Consider the following 20,580-nt stretch of genomic DNA (forward strand, 5'->3'; position numbering starts at 1 on the left):
TCAGCAGCTCTCCTGTGTTTTTTCTGCTCTCCACAGGCACATCCTGCTCACCCCAGGAAGTTTTTGAAAGCTGTTGAAAACTAATACAACCTCCATGAGCTCTGTCCACTGACACGTGACATGCTGCAGAGAAACTGTACTCCTGACACAGCTCAGCAGCATTAGTAGGTCTAGAAACGACCGTTCCTGCCAAAAAATAAAGTGCTGTCATTCAAAATTGGATTTTTTTTAGACAGGTTGGAGAGCCCTTGCTCCAGAGGGCCCACTCAATTTCCCCAGGCTATGCAGGGACTTCTGCTCCCTGCTCCAGCTACTTCTGGGCCACTGAGGTATCCAAGTACCCCAGCTGGTGTGCTGGGAGCTCTTGCCTCCAAGCTCACGTAGCTTTGCCAGAGGTCAGCTCCCTTTCTGCTGCCCAGTGCTGCGGCTGCCGGTGGCTCCTGAGCCCTCAGGCAGTGGCCTCACTGGGGCTGCTGCTGGGAAGACAGCTGGAGCATGAGCGCATTTGCTGGGGTGTAATCTAGCGTCTGCCTCATGGCACCCCTCTCGCCATCCTCCAAGGATGTATTTTGCTTAGTCTTGGCAGGTACCATAAGACAATTCACCATGTAAGCCAGAGAGCCTTTTCCAAAACAATGTTTGATGCCTTTACTGAGGGCTACATAGAGTACGGATGCATTTATTTCTGTTTCACAGATACCAGGAATTACAAAGTTAAAATACATCATCTTAAAGTGTGTCCTGCTGTTTCCTCTTGCATTTACACAGCCTATGTGAAGATTTCATCTGGTGTCTTTTATGCTTCAGCTGAAGACAGAAGTAAGGTATTTTTCTACTTCTGATAATAAGCAGCTACTCATAATACATTAAGATGCAGGTAAAATAAAGACAGAAACACTAAAATACTAGTCTTCCCTGCCAGGGAGCACTGAAAAGATAGGGTTTTCTTTAGAGACTCAACTTTCTATTTTACTTTGCAGTCTGCTAATAGTAACATGGTGATTTTTCTTCTAGGTTACCTACAAGAAATAAACAAGAAGGCCAGGACTGGCAATTCTGAAAGCTGATTGCAAAGAGCTGCTCTGCAGTAGTGTGCAAGTCCCTCTCAAGACGCATGACCGCTGGCCACAGCGAGGCAGCACTGGGGCCGTGCCTCCTGCTTTCACTGGAGGATCCACGCCAAGGAGCCCCAGGTACCACATCAGTGCTGGGATCCCACCCTGAAGGGATTGTGCAAATCCTGTGCTCCCTGATGGCTCCCAGGAGCCTTGTTTGCTTAAATGGTGGGAGTTCAACTCTGGGGTGATGTTGCTTGTGTACTGGATGGTGGGCTCATTCCTGTTTTCATCTTACATCCCATGGGGGAGAGGACCATGTTCAAAGAGACAGTGACAAACTCAGACCTGGATCAGAGGCTTGCATAGCACAAGGAGTGAATTTGGCCTGTTCTAAGTGGCAGGAACATGGATTTCATGTAACACCCCTTTAAGTGAGATCTGAATCAAATTATTTTACCCTATTTTATTCCCTGCTGAGAAAAAAAACCAAGATCTTCCTTCAAAGCACCATATCTCAACTCTTCAAGTATGACACTTCAATTCTAGCACATCTTCATTTTTAAATTCCATTTAGAAATGAGCTTCTAAATATTGATTTGCAAGATCAATTGGTCCGTCTTCCAGCGGCACAGATCAGAAGTCAGCAGTTGGTGAGGATCTTGGTGCTGTCATTCAGAGCTGGCCAGGAGGGCTTTCTGCCCTGTGCTGCACAAACACCCACACTGCTTCTCATGCTTCACCTCCCTTCACCACCCACCTCTCCCATCCCGTCTCACTGTGCAAAGGGTTATTTATCAGCAGCAGTTTTGCTCCAGCTGGGCTTCCAGGAACATGCTTGAAGTTTTGTGGTGTGGGGCTGGGTTCAGCGGCCGTACTCCCGCTCGATGCTTGCCATGAGCTCCTCCTCCGAGTAATCGTATGAGATTGTGGACTGCCCTGCTGGCTTCTTGCTTTCTCTTTGTGGGCACCTGCTGGGAAAGGGAACAAGTTATTGGTGTCATGAGAGAGAAACAAGCTCTGAAGGCACAAGATGACCCTTACTCCATTTTTTTTGTGAATGGAAAGATCGAGCTGCATGTGGCTTGCTGAGACACAGATACTGTCATGTCTAGCTCTCATACCCCACATGCACATCTCTTGCTGACATTTGCTATCACTTGGCGTCTATTTTAGTCTGTGAGTTCATTGCAGTACAGTCTTTACAACGCTCCAGATCAAATTCCCAGAATCTTTTGGTGAGTTAGGTTCAAGGCCCAGCTAAAGCACTGCATAACCTTTATGCTAGTTACTAGTTTTAAGGTTTTATGCAGAAAGAGATTTTTTGTTCGTACCTGTAAGTGAAGCGCTTCTCAACCAAAACATGAACTCTGCTCCCTCAAACTGCTCTTATGTCTTTTATTTAGTTTTACGTCAGCACAACTCTCGTACAAGTGAGAATTCATGTACAATTCAAAGTGAACTGACATGGGTTTTATTGGTATTGTCAGATGTGGTATATTTTGGGTACAATGAAAATCTGCCTCTACCTACATGATGGAGAACAGTGAAAAGTCTTCCACAAGCTTTGACCCTCTGTCTCATGCTACCAAACAGGTCTGCTCGATCTTGCCCTTCAGGACTCAAGAGAGGACACAGCAACTGACAAGTGAGTGCTCCCCCTTGACCTTGTAGAGAACAGGGAGGTAAGAAACCTGGGCATCAGGCTTGTCATCTCTGGAAGCTGGAGCACATGGCTCCATGAAATGTGGCAATGGTGAGGTGCAGAGCTAAGGGGAGACTTGAGCTGGCAAATCCAAACTGTAAAGTGCTCTGCCATGCCCTGTCACCTGAGACTGGTGGGCTTCCTTTGCGATCATCCACTGGTAAAGAACAAATAAGCAATAAAGCAATGGTTTTGTATGGCAATTAGCTGTTTGCTGAAGAAGAGGTAATTTAATATGCAGTAGCGTGGCTCTAACTCTGTCTCTGACTCATTAGGTAGCCATTTCCCTAAGGATGAGATCTCTCTCATCCTTGCTCTTGCAGCTCGAATTAATTTGGTCATTAGCAACCTACAGTGAAAAAGCTGAGGACTTGTTTATTAGAGAAAATCACACGAGCTGCCCCAATGCAGGTAAGCAAACGTAGAATCAGAATTGAAGAAAAGAGCCTTTCTAGGGAAACTTTTTCCTACAGGGGAGGTGGTTTCATAAACCCTCAGCTGTCTTTGACAGCTAGGAACTGCTTTCCTTGGGTGAGGAAGCATTCACAGTGTTCCTCAAGCAGGCATCAGCCAGTGTCCTTCTGTGGTCACTGCGAAGCAAACAGCATCCAACCAGCTGCACCTCTGCTGGTATCTGCCCAGGCCAGAGAGGCTCCTGCCCATCCAGCCTCTCTGACCTGGCTGTGTTAGCGCTGTGGCTCCTGCGGGTCACAAATAGTTTGGTGTTTATCCTGGAGCCACCTGACGACCCGCTGGAGTGGCAGCAGCTGGGTCATGTGGGTGTCCTATGCTTATTTACACTGCACCATGCCCTTGATGGCAAATTCTACTGGCAGCAAGTAGGGTTTAGCAAGACTCTTCTGTTTATTGCTTTTATTCACTTTCCTCCCTCTGATGAGATGTGAGCAACCCAGTTTCCACTGCAGTAAATGAGAGCTGGGAAGAAAGCTAAAAGTCCAAGGGCTCAAACCATACACCAGCAGCCACAGAGCAAATTCCTTGTAAGAATCAGGAAAAGGGCGTGTAGAAATCTGACTTAAACACACAACTTACTTATTTAAACTCTGTACTGTGACAATCCTTAAACTAATTTTAAATTACGTGATGAATTAGAGTCAGAGCTCTTGGCAGCTTGCTTGGGAGCCCACAGAAGAGTCATTGTTTCTCTTAGCGGTTACATAATTTCCCACTGTTAATTATTCTTGATGCTTTGGCTTGCATGGTGACCTTCAAGCACGGGAGAAAATTGACAGGTAAAATTTGAACTTATTGAAACATAGATATGTTTTTAAAAAGACAAAAAACCCATTTACCATGCACATTCTAGAGTTAACAGGAACAGACAGGGCTGTTTTCATTCCATGAGCAAAAGAAAATCGACTTGCTACTCATGTTCTCTCTCTATTGTTGTGGCGCAGTTCTATACCATTTGATATGGAATACCAGAAACAAATTAAAAAATGAGAGGTTCCATCTGGATAAAATTAGAAACTTCACCACCCTGAGGACAGCAAGCAGAGGAACAGCCTGTTGTTGTGTAGGCTTCATCCTAGGAGTTTTCCAAGACCTGATGGGACAAAGCCTTGAGAAGTCTGGCCTGATCCATCTCGGAGCAGGGAACGGGACTGGAGATCTCCTGAGGCTCTCCCAGCCTGAACCTTGATCTCAGAGGGGCAGCTCCATTGCCAAGCCACTTCTGCTAGTCCTGGAATTACGGGAGAGGCTGTGGCAGGGAAACCCTGAGCGCAGGATGTGGGCAGGACAGGAGCTGGTGCACCACAAGCCTGCTCCTGTGCTCCTCCAGCAGGAGAGGAGGCCCATTGCTGCTGCTCTTCTTGACACCCTGCAGATCAGAGCTTGCAATCACATTAAATCCAGCTGAGGGATGTTAGATTTTCCGATTCAGAAAATAACAGGTTAGTAGTACATTGAGGGGAAATTTTTTCAAACTCCAGCTGTTCTGCAGGAAGAGAGAAACCTAGAAAGGAGCAACGGTGAGAGAGAAAGAGCTCACTGAAAAGCATTCCAGAGGAGAATTTGCAGCATGGTAGGACAGCAAAGAAAAAAAGCCAATGCAACTCCATCAAGATTGCCGTGCAGACTTCTGGGTATCTCATTACTAAAGTTATTAACAGCTTGGAAGAAGTTTAGAAAGCAGCAACAAAAGTGACTTAAGAGGCTTCAGCAAAGGGGAAAGCAAGAAATGTGCTCAATTTCAGCTAAAAGCCTCTCTGTGTTTAAAGATTATTAAGGGAATGAGGAATTTATTTTTTCTAATAGAGAGACAAGGAGCTATACAAAGAGAAGGAAATGCAAAGGGCCTAATAGTTCAAAAGTGAGCAAAAGCACCTTGAGCAAGATGATGGGCATGGCGTGCCAACCTCCTCAGTGGTGGGGATGGCTGGCAGTGCTGTGAACCTGGTGTCAAGCAGCTGCCTGGAGTGGGAGAGACCTGCCTGCAGGCTCTGGTGACAATATCCCTGATGGGTGGCCAGGGTGATAACCTCCTAGGTAGAAACCTGAGTTAAGTGGCTGAAAATTCGGTTGGGGTAAATCTAGGCCATTGTTTGTTATTGTTTTGCTGAGAATGGGAAAGTCCAGGGTTAATCATTAAAATGCCTTCTGCAAGACCTTGCAGCTGAAAGATGGGTCAAAACAACACGCCAGTAACTCTGCCAGGGACGTGAGCCTTGGCAGCAATTATAAGATCATTACAGCGTTCTTGGGCTGTGTCCATTGCACTGTCCGTGCACTGCCCCATGCTAGAGAGTGGTTCACAAAAGAATTGCAGGGGGAATGAGAGGCAACACAGCATGATCAGGAACACATCCAGCTGTGTTCCCATGCACATGGAAGGTATTTACTAGGGCCTGGTTTAGATGCTTACATGGTGTCACACAAGAATATCTGCAGTACAGGAGGTGCTCACCTACAGCATCTATCTTGTGTGGCTGCTCTCTTGGTAGATAGTATTATATCTCCATGTCTAGGTTTTGGTTTTTTTGGTTTGGTTTTGTTCTGTTTTGTTTTCCCCTGCTTGACACTTATTTCCTCTTTAATTTGCTTTATGGGAATTTCTTCAGTCAGCAACTCTGTCAAGACAAGGCTAATTTTTGCTCCTTGTAACGGGAGTGCTTATTTAGAATAATTCCAGCCACAGAAACATAAATGATGAGACACCTATGCATATTAAACACTGTTTCTGGGGCTTGGTTTGATTTGATTTCTTCAAACTGCAGTATTGCTGAGTGCTGGACCATTTCCAAAAAACTGTTTGCATGCAGTTCTTGCCAGCAGAAATTGCAGCCCTGCTTATCATGTGCTCTACAGGCACTTCACACATGAGCTGCTCTATGGGGCTCTGCAATGGGTATAGAGTAAATAATATCTAAATGAAAATAAATTCCTGATCCATCATCCCAGGTCAGGAACCAGTTTCTGCCATCTCAAGTCTCTGCTTTGTGTGTCAAAGACGGAAGGAGAAAGAAAGTCCTGGCAGGGGGTGAGGAGCTGGGGAGCTCAGTGGGGGTGTCTGTGCACCCTCAGAGGAGTTGCTCAGTGGCCACCCCAGCCCAAAGCCCAGCGAGGAGGCTGGAGAGCCCAGGAGAACCCACAGTCCCTGCGAGAGTGCTCCTATGAGCCTCACTGTCGGGAGGGGCAGGGACAGACATGTTTTCTGAGCGCTCCCAAACCAGAAGCGACGACGGTGGCTGGTGCTTGGGCTCTCCTGCCACATCCCCCAGCGCAGCTCAATGTGAGCAGGTCACACCTGCAGATCAGTCTGCTCTCAAGTGCTGCAGGAGGAGAGGAGCTGGATGACAGTCAGAGCCTAACATTGAAGAGAGTTGCTCTTTAGCATAAGGAAATGATGGTATAAAATGTTTTTTCAAACCTTGTTGTTTCATCTGGGTTTCTTTAACACGTGTATCAAACTGTTCCCATTTTTCTGGGCTCCCCAGTTTAAGAAGGACAAGGAATTACTGAAGGGAGTCCAGCAGAGGGCTACAACGATGATTAGGGGTCTGGAGCATCTTTCTTATGAGGAACGACTGAGAGACCTGGGTCTGTTCAACCTGGAGAAGGCTGAGAGATCAAGGGTGGGTGTCAAGAGGATGCACCAGATTCTTTTTAGTCGTGCCCAACAATAGGATGAGGGGCAATGGGCACAGGCTGAAGCACAGGAGATTCCATCTGAATATGAGGAGAAACTTCTTTGAGGGTGCCAGAGCCCTGGAACAGGCTGCCCAGAGAGTTTGTGGAGTCTCCTTCTACGGAGACATTCAAAACCCGCCTGGATGTGTTCCTGTGCAATCTGCTCTGCGTGAAGCTGCTTTAGCAGGTGGGTTGGACTAGATGATCTCCAGAGGTCCCTTCCAACCTCAACCATTTTGTGATTCTGTGCTCTTGGTGCAGGTAGACTTGGAAGCACAGTCTGATAGGCAGATTTTGCTTGTGGAAGATTTCAGATTTATTTTGTTTGGTAGCCAGTACAGTAGGTCCCAAACATTCCCCTGTCCCTGAAGGACACTCGTGTCTCTATCATTGGAGTGTCTCATAGGTTTTCTCTTATGACTCCTGCAGAGCAAAGAGACGTTATTCTCCTTCTCTACATGGTGCAGAGCCCACAGATGACCAGTGGGTGAACCACTGTCTGAGCTACTCATTGGAGTAATCCTCATCAGCTTTTTACAAGCTCCTTCAAGGTGCTTCTCTGACATGTAGACATCATAAATTCTGCATTGCTCATGATCAGGAACAAATCTCTATACTGTACTTGAGCTGGATCTTTTCAGGCAGCACAGCTCCTAGATTTTTTTAGGTTGGCAAATAGGTAGAGGATAGACTATTTAGGGCTCTAAACCATTTGACATCATTCCCGCCTTTTTCTTGAACACTGGGAGGCATGCAGGAATAGCTTTCTCTTTATGGTCCCTTCTTTCCAGCTGCCTTCTCCCCCTGAAGATATAATGAAAGCAGGGAATACTCACTGATGGTTGTTGGTGGTCTCTGGGTCTTGTGAGCTTCTGGTTAACAAAGCCTGGGAATAAAAAGAAAAGTGATATATTTCAGTTACAACACTTTAAAGTTGAGGGAGGTGATTCTGCCCCTCTACTCTGCTCTGGGGAGACCCTGCCTGGAGTCCTGCATCCAGCTCTGGAGCCCTGAGTACAGAAAAGACATGGACCTGTTGGAGAGGGGCCAGAAGAGAGACATGAAGACGATGAGAGGGCTGGAGCAGCTCTGCTATGAGGACAGGCTGAGAGAGCTGGGATTGTTCAGCCTGGAGAAGACAAGACTCTGGGGAGACCTTATTGCGGCCTTCCAGTACTTAAAAGGGACTTATAAGAAAGCTGGGGATGGACTTTTTATCAGGGCCTGTAGTAACAGGACAAGGGGCAATGGTTTTTGGGTGAAATAAGGCAGGTTTATATTGGACAAAAGGAAGAATTTCTTTACTATGAGGGTGGTGAGGCACTGGCACAGGCTGCCCAGAGAAGCTGTGGATGCTGCATCCCTGGAAGTGTTCAAGACCTGGTTGGATGGGGCTTTGAGCAACATGATCTAGTGGAAGGTGTCCCTGCCCATGGCTGGGAGGTTGGACTGGATGAACATCAAAGGTCGCTGCCAACCCAAACCCTTATTTATTTCTGTGAAACCCATCTCTGTCTATGTTGGGTTATGCTTGCTCTGGTTTAAACCCCTGAACAACCTCTGTAGAGACAACACCGGTACAAGGGAGTCCCCATTATGAACCACCATTCTGCTAGCTCTGTTTCAACATTCAGGGAAGCTGGGTGGTTGCAGGCTACAGAATCAAAATCACTGAATGTTAATTCATTAAACCTCCCAGATTTCTCATGAATACACACTGCTCCGCACGCTGACAAGTAGTGGTACAAAAATACCCACTAAGGAAGGAAGTTATGGCAACATGGACCAAATTCTTTTCACAAAGGCTTTTTCCCAAAATCATCCATCTGGAGTGAAGCATCCACCTTCCCTGTGCTGGCAGCCCACAGGTTTCCAATGGGGCACCAGGGGTGCAACCAAATCCAAACCTAGGGCCATTTAGAATGGGAAGATGATGGGACCCTGTGTCTGTCTGAGCCGCCAGCTGGACCAATAATAAAATGACCCCCCACTGAAGGCGGATGCTACTGAAAATAATATAACTTTCATCTTTTTCTACTTCTTCGCTGTATTCTCACAGGGAAAGGAAGGGGGACAGGGACAAGGGCTGCAGCTTTGCACAAACCTAGAGCCATTTTGGCTTGACATTGTTTTTTCTGAGCTGCATCCTAAAGCTGGTGGGCCTCCTTCACACAAGTAACCCTGAATCTCATGATGACACTAACAGATGTTTAACAGGTAGCACAAGGAACCAAAGTAAGAACTTGACTTCCAGAAAACAGAAATGAAAAGTTGTTCCATCAATGTGGAAAAGAGGAAAAGATTTTTCTGTACAAGATGAAAGAGAAGCAAAGGAACCGGGGAGTGGTGTGGAAAAGCTTGCAGTTCAGAGCCATCGCCTGTACATCTGCTGTGCAGTATTTCTGCAGTGCTGGATGGGATCAAGCGATTCCTCAGTAAGATCATGTATCTGCTCTTGAAATAGCTCAAACCTGTGCTGCCTCAAGGTCCAGCAGTGCACAGGACTGGTGCGGGTAAGCATGGGATCTATGGAGGGAAGATAACATTCTATAAGCAGCACTAGTACAGCAATGATGGCTTTAGGCACAGTTTTGGTCTGATTTAAATCAGCTGATATTGGTCAGGGTTGTATATGTTGTCTGCTGGCTGGAAATGCCTGCCTGTGTGTCCGTCATTATTGCACGGCACCCAGTTTTTATCCGAGAGGAGATGTTTTCACTACACTCCTTCCTTAGCTGCTTCTCATATCGATGGACAGGAACTGAGGTTTAAACACAGAGGTCTCAGACAGTGCTCGGCATATAGCTGCTTGTCAGCAAACTGTTCAGCTCTTCCCTGCTTCTTGGGTGGGCTTTGTGCTGCCATGGTCACCTTTGGCTCCCACGCTTGAGCAGATGAGGGGGCAGCAGCAAAGACACCTCTCTCATGGCACTGGGTCAACACCTCCTCCAGGCGAGCCCTAAGCGGCTTCCAGTTCTGGAGCTGGGAAAGGTGTCCGCTATCCATGGTCTTTCATGTCCTAGATGTTTGCTTAAAATTACCAACTAAATCTCTGTTAAAGACTTGTAACATCTTTTGATACCCATCAGAAGGCACTCCTTTTCAGAAGAGCCCCTGCTCTTTGGTAACACTTTATTATCTCTGGAAGAGCCTGAACTGCTTTTGGAAACAGCTCCTGAGTCCAAGTGGAGACAAGGTGTATTGGACTTGCATGACAAAGTTTTGGCAGCAGGGGATGTACAGGGGTGGCTTCTGTGAGAAGCTGCCAGAAGCTTCCCCCATGTCTGACAGAGCCAATGCCACATGGCTCCAGTATGGACCTGCCGCTGGCCAAGTCCGAGCCCATCAGCAATGGTGGTAGCACCTCTGGGATAACATAGGTGAGAAGGGGAAAAAAACCCATGCAACTGCATCTGGAGAGAGGAGTGAGAATATGTGAGAGACAAAACTCTGCAGACACTCAGGTCAGTGCACAAGGAGGGCAGGAGGTTCTTCAGGCACCAGAGATTCCCCTGCAGCCCGTGGTGCAGACCCTGGTGAGGTCGGCTGTCCCCCTGCAGCCCATGGAGGTCACAGTATCACAGTATCACAGTATGTTTGGGATTGGAAGGGACCTCAAAAGATCATCTAGTCCAATCCCCCTGCTGGAGCAGGAACGCCTAGGTGAGGTCGCACAGGAATGTGTCCAGGCGGGCTTTGAATGTCTCCAGGGAAGGAGACTCCACAACCTCCCTGGGCAGCCTGTTCCAGTGCTCTGTTACCCTCACTGAGAAGAAGTTCTTTCTCAAATTTAAGTGGAACCTCTTGTGTTCCAGCTTGATCCCATTGCCCCTTGTCCTATCATTGTTTGCCACTGAGAAGAGCCTGACTCCATCCTCATGGCACTCACCCTTTATATATTTATAAACATTAATAAGGTCACCCCTCAGTCTCCTCTTCTCCAAACTAAAGAGCCCCAGCTCCCTCAGCCTTTCTTCATAAGGGAGATGCTCCACTCCCTTAATCATCTTTGTTGCCCTACGCTGGACCCTCTCCAGCAGTTCCCTGTCCTTCTTGAACTGAGGGGCCCAGAACTGGACACAATATTCCAGATGGGGTCTCACCAGGGCGGAGTAGAGGGGAAGGAGGACCTCTCTCGATCTACTGACCACCCCCCTTGTAATACACCCAAGGATGCCATTAGCCTTCCTGGCCACAAGGGCACAGTGCTGGCTCATGGTCATTCTGTTGTCCACCAGGACCCCCAGGTCCCTTTCCCCTACACTGCTCTCTAATAGGTCATGCCCCAACCTATACTGGAACTTGGGATTGTTCCTGCCCAGATGCAGGACTCTACACTTTCCCTTGTTAAATTCCATCAGGTTATCCCCCGCCCAACTCTCCAGCCTGTCCAGGTCCCGCTGGATGGCAGCACAGCCTTCTGGCGTGTCAGCCACTCCTCCCAGCTTAGTGTCATCAGCAAACTTGCCGATAGTACACTCAATTCCCTCGTCTAAATCATTAATGAATATATTGAATAATATTGGCCCCAGTACTGACCCCTGAGGCACTCCACTAGATACTGGCCTCCAACTGGACTCCGCACCATTGACCACCACTCTCTGGCTTCTCTCTTTAAGGTCCAGAGAGGAGCAGAGATCCACCTGCAGCCCAGTGAGGACTCCACACCAGAGCAGGTGGATGCCTGCAGCAGGCTGTGACCCCATTGGAAGCCCACACTGGAGCAGGCTCTTTGCAGACCTGTGGCCCCATGGAGAGGGGAGCCCAGGCTGGAGCAGGTTTGCTGGCAGGAGTTGTATCTGTGTGTAGGACCCACGCTGCAGCAGTCTGTTCCTAAAGGACTGCACCCCATGGAAGGGACCCACACAGAAGCATTTTGTGAAGAACTGTAGCCCATGGGAAGGACTCATGTTAGAGAAGTTCATGGACAACTGTCTCCCATGGGTGGGACCCCACACTGGAGCAGGGGAAGAGTGCGAGGAGTCCTCCCCTGAGGAGGAAGGAGCAGCAGAGACAATGTGTGACGAACTGACCACAACCCACGCTCCCCATCCCCCTGTACTGTTGTGGGGAGCAGACAGAGAATTCAGGAGTGACGTTGAGCCTGGGAAGAAGGGAGGGGTGGGGGAAGGCGTTTTAAGATTTAGTTTTTACTTCTCATTATTCTACTCTGATTTGATCGGTAATAAATTAAACTGATTTCCCCCAGTTGAGCCTTTTTTGCTCATGATGGTAATCGGTGAGTGATCTCTCTGTCCTTATCTCCACCCACGAGCCTTTCATTTTGTTTTCTCTCCCCTCTCCAGCTGAGGAGGGGAGTGGCAGAGCAGCTTTGGTGGGCACCTGGCATCCAGCTGGGGTCAGCCCACCACATGAGGCTGTGAGAAAGCTGATGGTGAGGGAAGAGAGCTCCCACCTGGTTATTTAGCAACATTTCTTGGCAATCTCCCATAAGTAACAAGAGCAAGCTGCAGTGCAAAGAGGAGGCCGTGCTGAGCTCTGAGGGCTGACTTCTCCTGGGAATGCACCCCACAACACAGCCCCTCGTCCTTGTCATCACCATCACCCACTGGGCCCCGGTTTTCTTTCACCAGATGAAGAACATCATTCATCCTCAGCACCAAGGGGAATACAGTTCTTCAGGAGTGTTTTGATGCTGCTCTTCCCACAGCGAGAACCCAGCCTCCAAGACTGCTGGGCAAAGGATGGGTTTGGATCATTTTAGGGAGGGGTTTGAATTGTACAATACGTTGTCTTTTTTAGTTCCCTTGTGGCTGACTCCTCCACATTACGAGCTATACGTGTTGTGTGGGTGGAAGACAGAATTAATTAGTCATCAGGACAGAGCAGCTCTGGTTAGCAAAATCTGCTCTCTCTGCAAAATCAGCTCCCACCTTCTCCGAGAGTTCTGTCAGCAACAACGCTTATTTCCCAAGACGGTTCAGCATTGGCGTAGGTAGATCTCTACTGACATTTAATCCGGTGCGTGAGGAAAAACTGGTGGTGAGTAAAAACAAAGGGCACCTCCAGCATCTGCCTTTCCACCACCATCAGAGCCTCCATTCTTTGGGAGCTGCTCCCAATTCATGAAGGGCAAAGGGTGTATGGCTCTGCAATGCCCGTGTGACACTGTGCACTGGCAGGACACAGGGTAGGGGCTGTCCCAAGCAGTGAGACATCATAAAACTGACCCACCCAGCTCACTCAGGATTGCTGTAATGTGTATGTTGCAAATTCAGCAGATAATTAGCACGAGCCCTTTATGTGGGTTAAGATGATGTGCACGTCATGACACTTTAATATTACAGGTTCCTATCCTGCAGCTAAACGGGTAGTTTCTGGCCTGGTTGGCCCAAGCCCTGTTAAGAGATAAATGAAGTCAGCTGCTCCTTTCTGCAGCTTGCAGTCATCTTTTTGTTGCCCATCCACACTGCAGTGTGTCTCCTTGTTTTCCACCCTGTTTCTAAAGTGGGCATATTGTGCTGGGGTCTATTGTGCTATAAAGCCCCACACTGCCACTGCCTCCAAGTTTAAAGGCTTGGATATTAAACTTACCCAGCATGTACTTGGGATTAATTTAACCTAACAAGATGTGAGGTGGAGTGATTTGACAGCCGTCACACACGCAGTTCAGCCGTCCTTTACATTGGGGCAGCAGCTTGTGGGAGCAAGGTGGAGCGGAAAGCTGGAGGAAGGAATTATTTCTCTCTACTTCACGCATGAACCAGCATTCCCAGGGTGCAGCTTCATGCTCCCTAAGCCTGGTGGGAGCTGTGGATGGTGTTCCTCAAGGGTCCTTGTCAGCCCTCACCCTCTGTCTGTCTCCTTCTGTCAGCTCTGGCAGCTGTGGGTGAGCTGGGTGAGAACACTGTCTCCTGGGACCCACAGGGCAATATGGGGCCGTGTACCTTTGCTGTTTCTGAGCTGTGTTGAAATAATTGCTCAACTACAGTCTCAACTGTTAAAGTCACATCATTTCCAAAACTGGGTGATCAAATTCAAGCTGCCTCTTGAGGATGGTCCCTCTGTTGGTCCCTGAGCTATGCCCAAGTGTTATTTGGGAGACTGCAAGTTCACCCTGGCCAAAACCATACCAGGGAACATCCTAGCATCTCAGTGGGGCAGACCATCATGGTCTGATGCCAGGCAGCTGCTACGGTATGGTGTACCTGTGGAGACATAGCCCTGAGATGGAGTAGAGATATAGACCCTGAGTGGTCCCATCATACAGGAGAACTAGACAGTGGCTGAGCCACCTAAAACATCTACATGGGAGCAGTGTTGTCCCCTGCCAGTGCTGGGTTGTGGTTTTGCAGAGTTGCTTTTCTGCAGGATGTAAGCTAGTGCCTCCTTCCCTGCCTCTGCTCCTCCCAAATGCCTCTTCACGAACACCTTGCAAACTGCACCAGAGGGCCTGTCTGAGCTGAAATGAAAATCCCCTCCCCTGGAGGGTGGCAGGTGATGTCAGCCGGAGTGCATCGCAGATGCAGTTTGCAGCAGAGCTGCAGATGGCTGAGCTGGTACAGCAGAAGGGCAGCACCCTCCAGCGATGCCAGCAAACGATGTGGGTGGCTAAGCCAGTCATCACTGCTGAAAACAGCGTCTAATGAACATGCAGCTGGAGTTATCACTGGGAAAAAAACCCAAACAACCAACCAACCAACCCCCAAACCAACCAAACAAAAAACAAAAACAAAACACCAAACCAAAAAATCCCTATTTTACCTAACATGCCAGAAGGTACCAAGCAGGACATGTAGCCCCAGCTGCATCCTAGGCAAAGCACTCCCAGCCTTGCTCCGGTCTGCAGCAACATCCTCTGGCCAGCCAAGGAATTAGGAACAGGCGGTGCACGGGAAATGGGCAGGGATGCGGGGAGTTCCCACGCTTCTCCTCTCCTGCCAACTCAAACACCAGCTGCCAGCTGTTCCGCGCATGCCCTGTGGTTAGTTTTTATAATAGATCAGGAATGGTTTCAGGGCAAAAGCGACTCGTGCTCTGCTGAGTGATGTTGGGGAAAAAAACCAACTAGTCTGCAGTTTTCTGAGTCCAGCTGCAATACAGCTGTGCTGGGAGAGTTACAGTGGCTGAGAGGACAGCACAGTCACTGCTTGCTGGGTTCTGGTGAAATTTCAGGTGCTTTAAAAAAGACATGGAAGATAAAGTGAAAGAGAGGAAGACCTTTTGCTCCTCAACTGCTAGACCCACACCTGCACAGCAACTGTAGGATCTGAAATAATCTGACTTTGGACTTTTCCCTTAACTGCTTAGAATTCAAGGAGTGCCAATTGTTCAGCTGGAAAAAAGACCTTTTCTGAAGCACCTGGCCCATGGAGCACGGCTCCCTGCCGTGGAGAAGGCCAGGTCTTGACTCCAGGGCATTTTTGACCATTAAGGTGAACAGGAAGAAAATGCTAAAATAAGTTGCAAACAGCACTGAATTATAAAGATTAAATTGCTGTTGGGGGAAGCATATTTTAACAAGAGTAGAAAAATAAACCTGAGTTCCTAGAAGAAACTAATGGGGTGTCACATTAAATGTCCCCACAGGACTCCTACATGTCTGCAGCTGGGACCAGCCAGCTGTGAGATGGTGCTGTGCCACACCAACCTGCAGAAACAACATTTATCTGCCTGAAAAAAAAAAAACCAAACAGGCAGAGCTTTGAAGACCTGTATATTTTGAAAGTACACGATTGTGCCTCTGGCAGACGGTTAGTACACCCTCTACCCGTGTTGTTGCTGCACTGCGGCTGGGGAGGTCGGCTTACTGTAATCACATCCCGTCTCCAGTCAGAAGGACAGACAGTGCCATGGAAAAAGCTGTTAAAAGCAAGACCCTAACATGTCTGCTTAATTTTTCCATTTCAGGAAGTCAATGTGGAAATACCTGAGGCTGCAGCCTCTCCCATGGCTTCCACGGAGACCTGCCACCCTGCTCCGTGCTCTGGCAGCACATTCAAAACAACTAAAACTTTTTCTGTGCTTTGCAAAGAAGTGAGGAAAAAGCACATACGACCATCTGGAATTGAGGCAAAACCTGAAAATGGATGTTTGATGATGATAAGGAGGTACTGGGGTCTGCTTCAAGCTGGGATCGGGTTCCCCATCAGGATTTGGTTCCCAGCCTGTTCTGCTGTGCTTTCACCCTTTTCACTCCCAAGCACTATATGAATGCAACAGAGGTGGATCAAGCCTTTAAATGCAGCCATGTCCCTCTCCACCAGCCCTTGCCACCTGGCCTGACCACCCATTGGCGCTGCCAGCTTGCTGCTAGGTGACAAAGCGCATGGGAGTTCAGGTAGGAAAGCCCAATGCTGATGCACATAACGGCCAAGAGAAACCCAACTGTGACAGCAGAGATCTGAGTCCTACCTGCAGGTAACGTCTCTCTTCTGGTGAGCAGCAAACCTCCCACCGGCCAGAATCTGCTCCTCCACAGGCTGTTTCTCATCACACTTTTCTACTGTAATGTCCCCTCGTTGCCTTTCCTCCTCCTCCCTCATCTTTTCCCCATTACCCCTGCTCAATCAACCCCTCCATTCTTCTCTGAAATTTCTTTGCCTGTCCCCCAGATTTCACAGCTGAACAGGGCAAAGCAAGGAATTTCCCTCCACAAGACAGAAACTACAAAGCCTGGCTGAGAAGCTGGCAAGACTGAGAAAAACTGTCCTCAAAATTCCTAGCAAGGAACTAGTGACGCAAGGAAGCTGGTATCCCTTTCCAGAAACCTCCTCCACTGGCCTCATGGGAAGGGTGGGACTGCAGCTTGCACAACAACCTAAAAGACTAAATTGCATCCAGTAAACAGGCAAAACTTGGTGCTGCAAACAGTTTCCTCCCTCCTCTCAGGCTAGTGACTTTTTAGGCCTGGAGGAGTCAGAAAGGTAAGGCCATCACTGCTGTCTCAACAGGATCATGACCACCTCAGGTTCAGGAAAAAGAAGTCCTACCAAGAAGAGCTTCAAGTTTGCCCTGAAAATACTTAAGACTTCTCTTGTATGTCTCTAATATCTTTGAAACACACTAGTAATTCTTTGCTGTCTTTCAAACAACCTGTTGGGGTTCAACCAGAGATGTGAACTGTCCTTCCCTTGTCATGATGAGGAGGCAAATAAGATGCTCAGCATCGCCGGCACCTCACAGGTGGCAGAGCTACATGCTGCACCCACTTGGCCACGCTGGGTGACCAAAGCTTTCATGCCACTTCAGGGTGAATTCTGAGGGCCCTCACAGGTACCTCTGTGCTGCAAGGCCTGATGGTGTCCCCACCCTGGGTTTGCTCCACATGTGAACACAAGCTGGGGTGGCTGAGGAGAAGCTATAGGTTCCTCACCATCATTTCTGCCAGAGGAGGAGGTTTGCAGCAGGAAGCTGGGCATGGTAACCCCCCCATGCCACCTCAGGGGCCACATCTTCATCCTTTCTGGTTTGCTCTCTTATTTCACTAGATTCTACGGCCACGGCATACTGTCTCTCTGCTGATTTTTGTAGGTGGGGGCAGCTCTGTTGCCTGGCTGATACATAATTAACCAGAATATACATCATTTCAGAACAGAGCTAAAATACCACTTTATGCACATGAAAATTCAAAACCAATACAATTATTATTTTTAAAGATACAGCCATGATATTCACATGTGGAGACAGCGGAAACATGGACATCAGCAACCTCTATTCCAATAAGAAAAGATAGATGGAGGCAGCCAGGACTGCTCATAAATGGGAGACCCTCAGAGGAGAAAGCGGTGCTGGACTGAACTTCCATTCACACCACAAGAGGGTTTGGAGTTGAAAGGGGAGAGAAAAAATATGATAAGATCTTTATTTGTTTCTCATTTCCAAATCTTATTTTCTTTGATGCTTTTTTTTTTTTTAACTTGTCTAAAAGAGAGTTTCTCATATTGAACGCTGCCAAGTTTCCTAATGGCAAAACTATTTTATATTAAAGTCATCCTTACCCTATGGACATGCAGCCTGGCAATGCAAACAATACACTTCTGAAAGAGCAAAACTGAGGCATGCAAGGCAGAGAGTCCTGGGCCCTAAATATGGATTTCTATTTTTAAATTCGTTAGTCTGACGACTTTTGTGCATCTGTGTGGAGCAGTGTTTATCTAACAAACAGCACACAACCTCCAAAGCCAAGCTAAGATGAAAGAAGCCAGTGATTTTTTGTTTTATTGCCAGATGATATAGATGCTACTGTTATTTTCGGAGAGGAAAAAAACGAAAGATAGATCTCTGCTCCCTCCGAGGCAAACCCACTATTTGTTAAACAGAAAGAGACTGAAATGCTGCTTCAGGAACAGCCAGACTGCAATTGCAGTGAATTGGCAGACATTAAACAGCAGCTTTATGTTCACATTTTTAAACCTCTGTTTCCAAGCCTGACCAAGGGAAAAGCCTGAGCTGTACTTTATACAGTTGAGCTATTTCCACAAGACAGGAAAAGAAACTTTCGGTAGCACAAGGAAAGTGGAGAAGGGGATGGACCTTTTCGGGACGGTATTTCCCTTGCATCAGAGAGAAAACTCAAAAAGCAGCAGCAAATGGGACCGAGCCTGGTTTTCCAGCAAAGATAAGAATTTAATGCCATTTACAGTGTGAGGGAGCCACGGCTGCAGCAGTTCGCCTCGGCTATGCCAGCGCTGCCCGCTTCAGCGGGTACCCCCCAGGGGAGAGGGGTCCCGGAGGCGCCTCCAGGAGCGTCCGCCCGGTCGCGGGGTCCCGGGCACTTACCGCCTGCTCGTGGGGGGATCCGCCACCGCCTCCCGCCGCCGCGTCCCCGCAGCTCCCGGCGTCCCGGGGCGGGGAGACTCCGCTGCCGGCGGGGGCTCGGCGGGCGGGGGCGGGTAGCGCCGCCGCCTCCTCGCACTCGGCCAGCACCTTCTCCAGCAGTTCTCGGTTCTCTGCCGCCGCTCCGCCCGAGGGCACCGCTTGGCCCCCGGCCGCCCCCGCCGCCGCGCCCCGCCGCCGGCTGCTGCCGCTGCCCATGGCCGCCGCTCCCGGAGCCAAGGGGGCTGTGCCGGGGGGGCGCGGCGGGACGCGCTCCCAGGCCCCGCCGCCGCTCCCGGCCGGGGCGGGCGCGGCTCTTGGCCGCTCCTCAGAGCCCGGGTCTCACAAAACCTTTTCATTTTTTCGGGGCGGGGGGGGGGGCGCGCAGAATCCCACCCAGCAGCGCCCCAAAGGCCAAGGGAAGGAAGCAGCGGTGCGGGGGAGGGATGCACGGAGGTTTCTAGCCACGCTTTTTGGAGCCCAGAGCGCAGGCAGGCTGCTTCACCCTGCTTATCCTTCTAAAACCTTCAAAACCAGCGCGTTACCTCAAACACTTTCAAAACCAGCCTGTTATCTCAGGCCTCCTGAGCCTCCCGTTCCTTCTATACGTCTCCCGGAGCTGGGGAAGGGGTAGCGGGGGAGCTGTCATCTTCAGGGACCATGCAGCAGGAACAGCAATCCTGGGCTAAGTTCAAGCACACTTCACGCAGACGAGTCTTGCAGACCTTTGGAAAAAAAATGCAGCTTGGAGGATGTCATCTAGGGCAGGTTTTGGGCATTGAGTGAGAGATCCGGCAGTGTTCCTGGGCTAGGGAGATTTTCTGCCCTTGGACTAACCGGTGAAAGGAGTGGAGTTTTGGGACAACCCCCATGTAAAGGAGGGGACATCTGGACACCTCTGCAACCCATCTGCATGGCTGAAGTCACTCTCTCCTTCTGAGCAGCCTGCTGAGCCCATGGAGCAGATCCCCTAACAATCCTCAGCGGGTCCTTTCTGTCTTTGCTTCCAAGAATTACATATTTACACAATCGTTGGATGCTCTGGGAGGTATTGCTCAAATTAAGAAATAGCTATTAAAGATAAGATTGTCATTTCACCCTTGAGGATGAGAGTGTGTGGAGGGGTAAATTGGCTGCTTGGTTTGCATCCCCTACTTGGCATCCTGTGGTGTATTAGAAGGGGGGTGGTTAGGAGGTCGAGAGAGGTTCTCCTTCCCCACTACTCTGCCCTGGTGAGACCACACCTGGAATAGCATGTCCAGTTCTGGGCCCCTCAGTTCAAGAAGGACAGGGAACTGCTGGAGAGAGTCCAGCACAGGGCAACAAAGATGATGGAGTGGATCATCTGCCTTATGAGGAAAGGCTGAGGGAGCTGGTTCTCTTTAGTTTGGAGGAGACTGAGGGGTGACCTTATTAATGTTTATAAATATGCAAAGGGTGAATGTCACGAGGATGGAGCCAGGCTTTTCTTGGTGACAACCAAGAAAAGGACAATGGGCAATGAATACAAACTGGAACACAAGAGGTTCCACTTAAATTTGAGAAGAAACTTCTTCTCAGTGAGGGTGACAGAGCACTGGAACAGACTGCCCAGGGAGGTTGTGGAGTCTCCTACTCTGGAGGCATTCAAAACCCGCCTGGACACCTTCCTGTGTAACCTCATCTGGGTGTTCCTGCTCCGGCAGGGGGATTGGACTGGATGATCTTTTGAGGTCCCTTCCAATCCCTAACATTCTGTGATTCTGTGATACTTGCAGCATACAGGTGCATGGGAAGGAGAGCAGGTCCTGGAGGGCTGCTGCTCCCATCCTTCCAAACTAGATAAAAGCAAGAGGGCCAGAGGTGTGACTCTTCTCACTGCTCCTCATCACTGATTGCAATGATTGCAAT

The 20,580-nt window shown here is 48.9% G+C and overlaps 1 protein-coding gene and 1 long non-coding RNA gene across 2 annotated transcripts; one reads left to right on the forward strand and one right to left on the reverse strand.

Moving 5' to 3' along the window:
- Positions 1–620: 620 nt before the first annotated feature.
- On the reverse strand, positions 621–18,980 carry CYS1 (cystin 1). The gene is made up of 3 exons (XM_065834516.2): positions 18,655–18,980; positions 7,749–7,798; positions 621–2,026 (listed from the first exon to the last, which is right to left on the reverse strand). The coding sequence occupies exons 1-3, from the start codon at positions 18,907–18,909 to the stop codon at positions 1,921–1,923; spliced, it is 411 nt and encodes a 136-aa protein (XP_065690588.1). The 5' UTR covers positions 18,910–18,980; the 3' UTR covers positions 621–1,920.
- Positions 2,517–16,985, forward strand: LOC139827638 (uncharacterized). The gene is made up of 2 exons (XR_011738534.1): positions 2,517–2,703; positions 15,784–16,985. It is a non-coding gene; the product is annotated as an uncharacterized lncRNA (long non-coding RNA).
- Positions 18,981–20,580: the final 1,600 nt, after the last annotated feature.

The sequence above is a fragment of the Patagioenas fasciata genome, chromosome 3 (genome assembly GCF_037038585.1).
Source record: "Patagioenas fasciata isolate bPatFas1 chromosome 3, bPatFas1.hap1, whole genome shotgun sequence".
NCBI lineage: Eukaryota > Metazoa > Chordata > Aves > Columbiformes > Columbidae > Patagioenas > Patagioenas fasciata.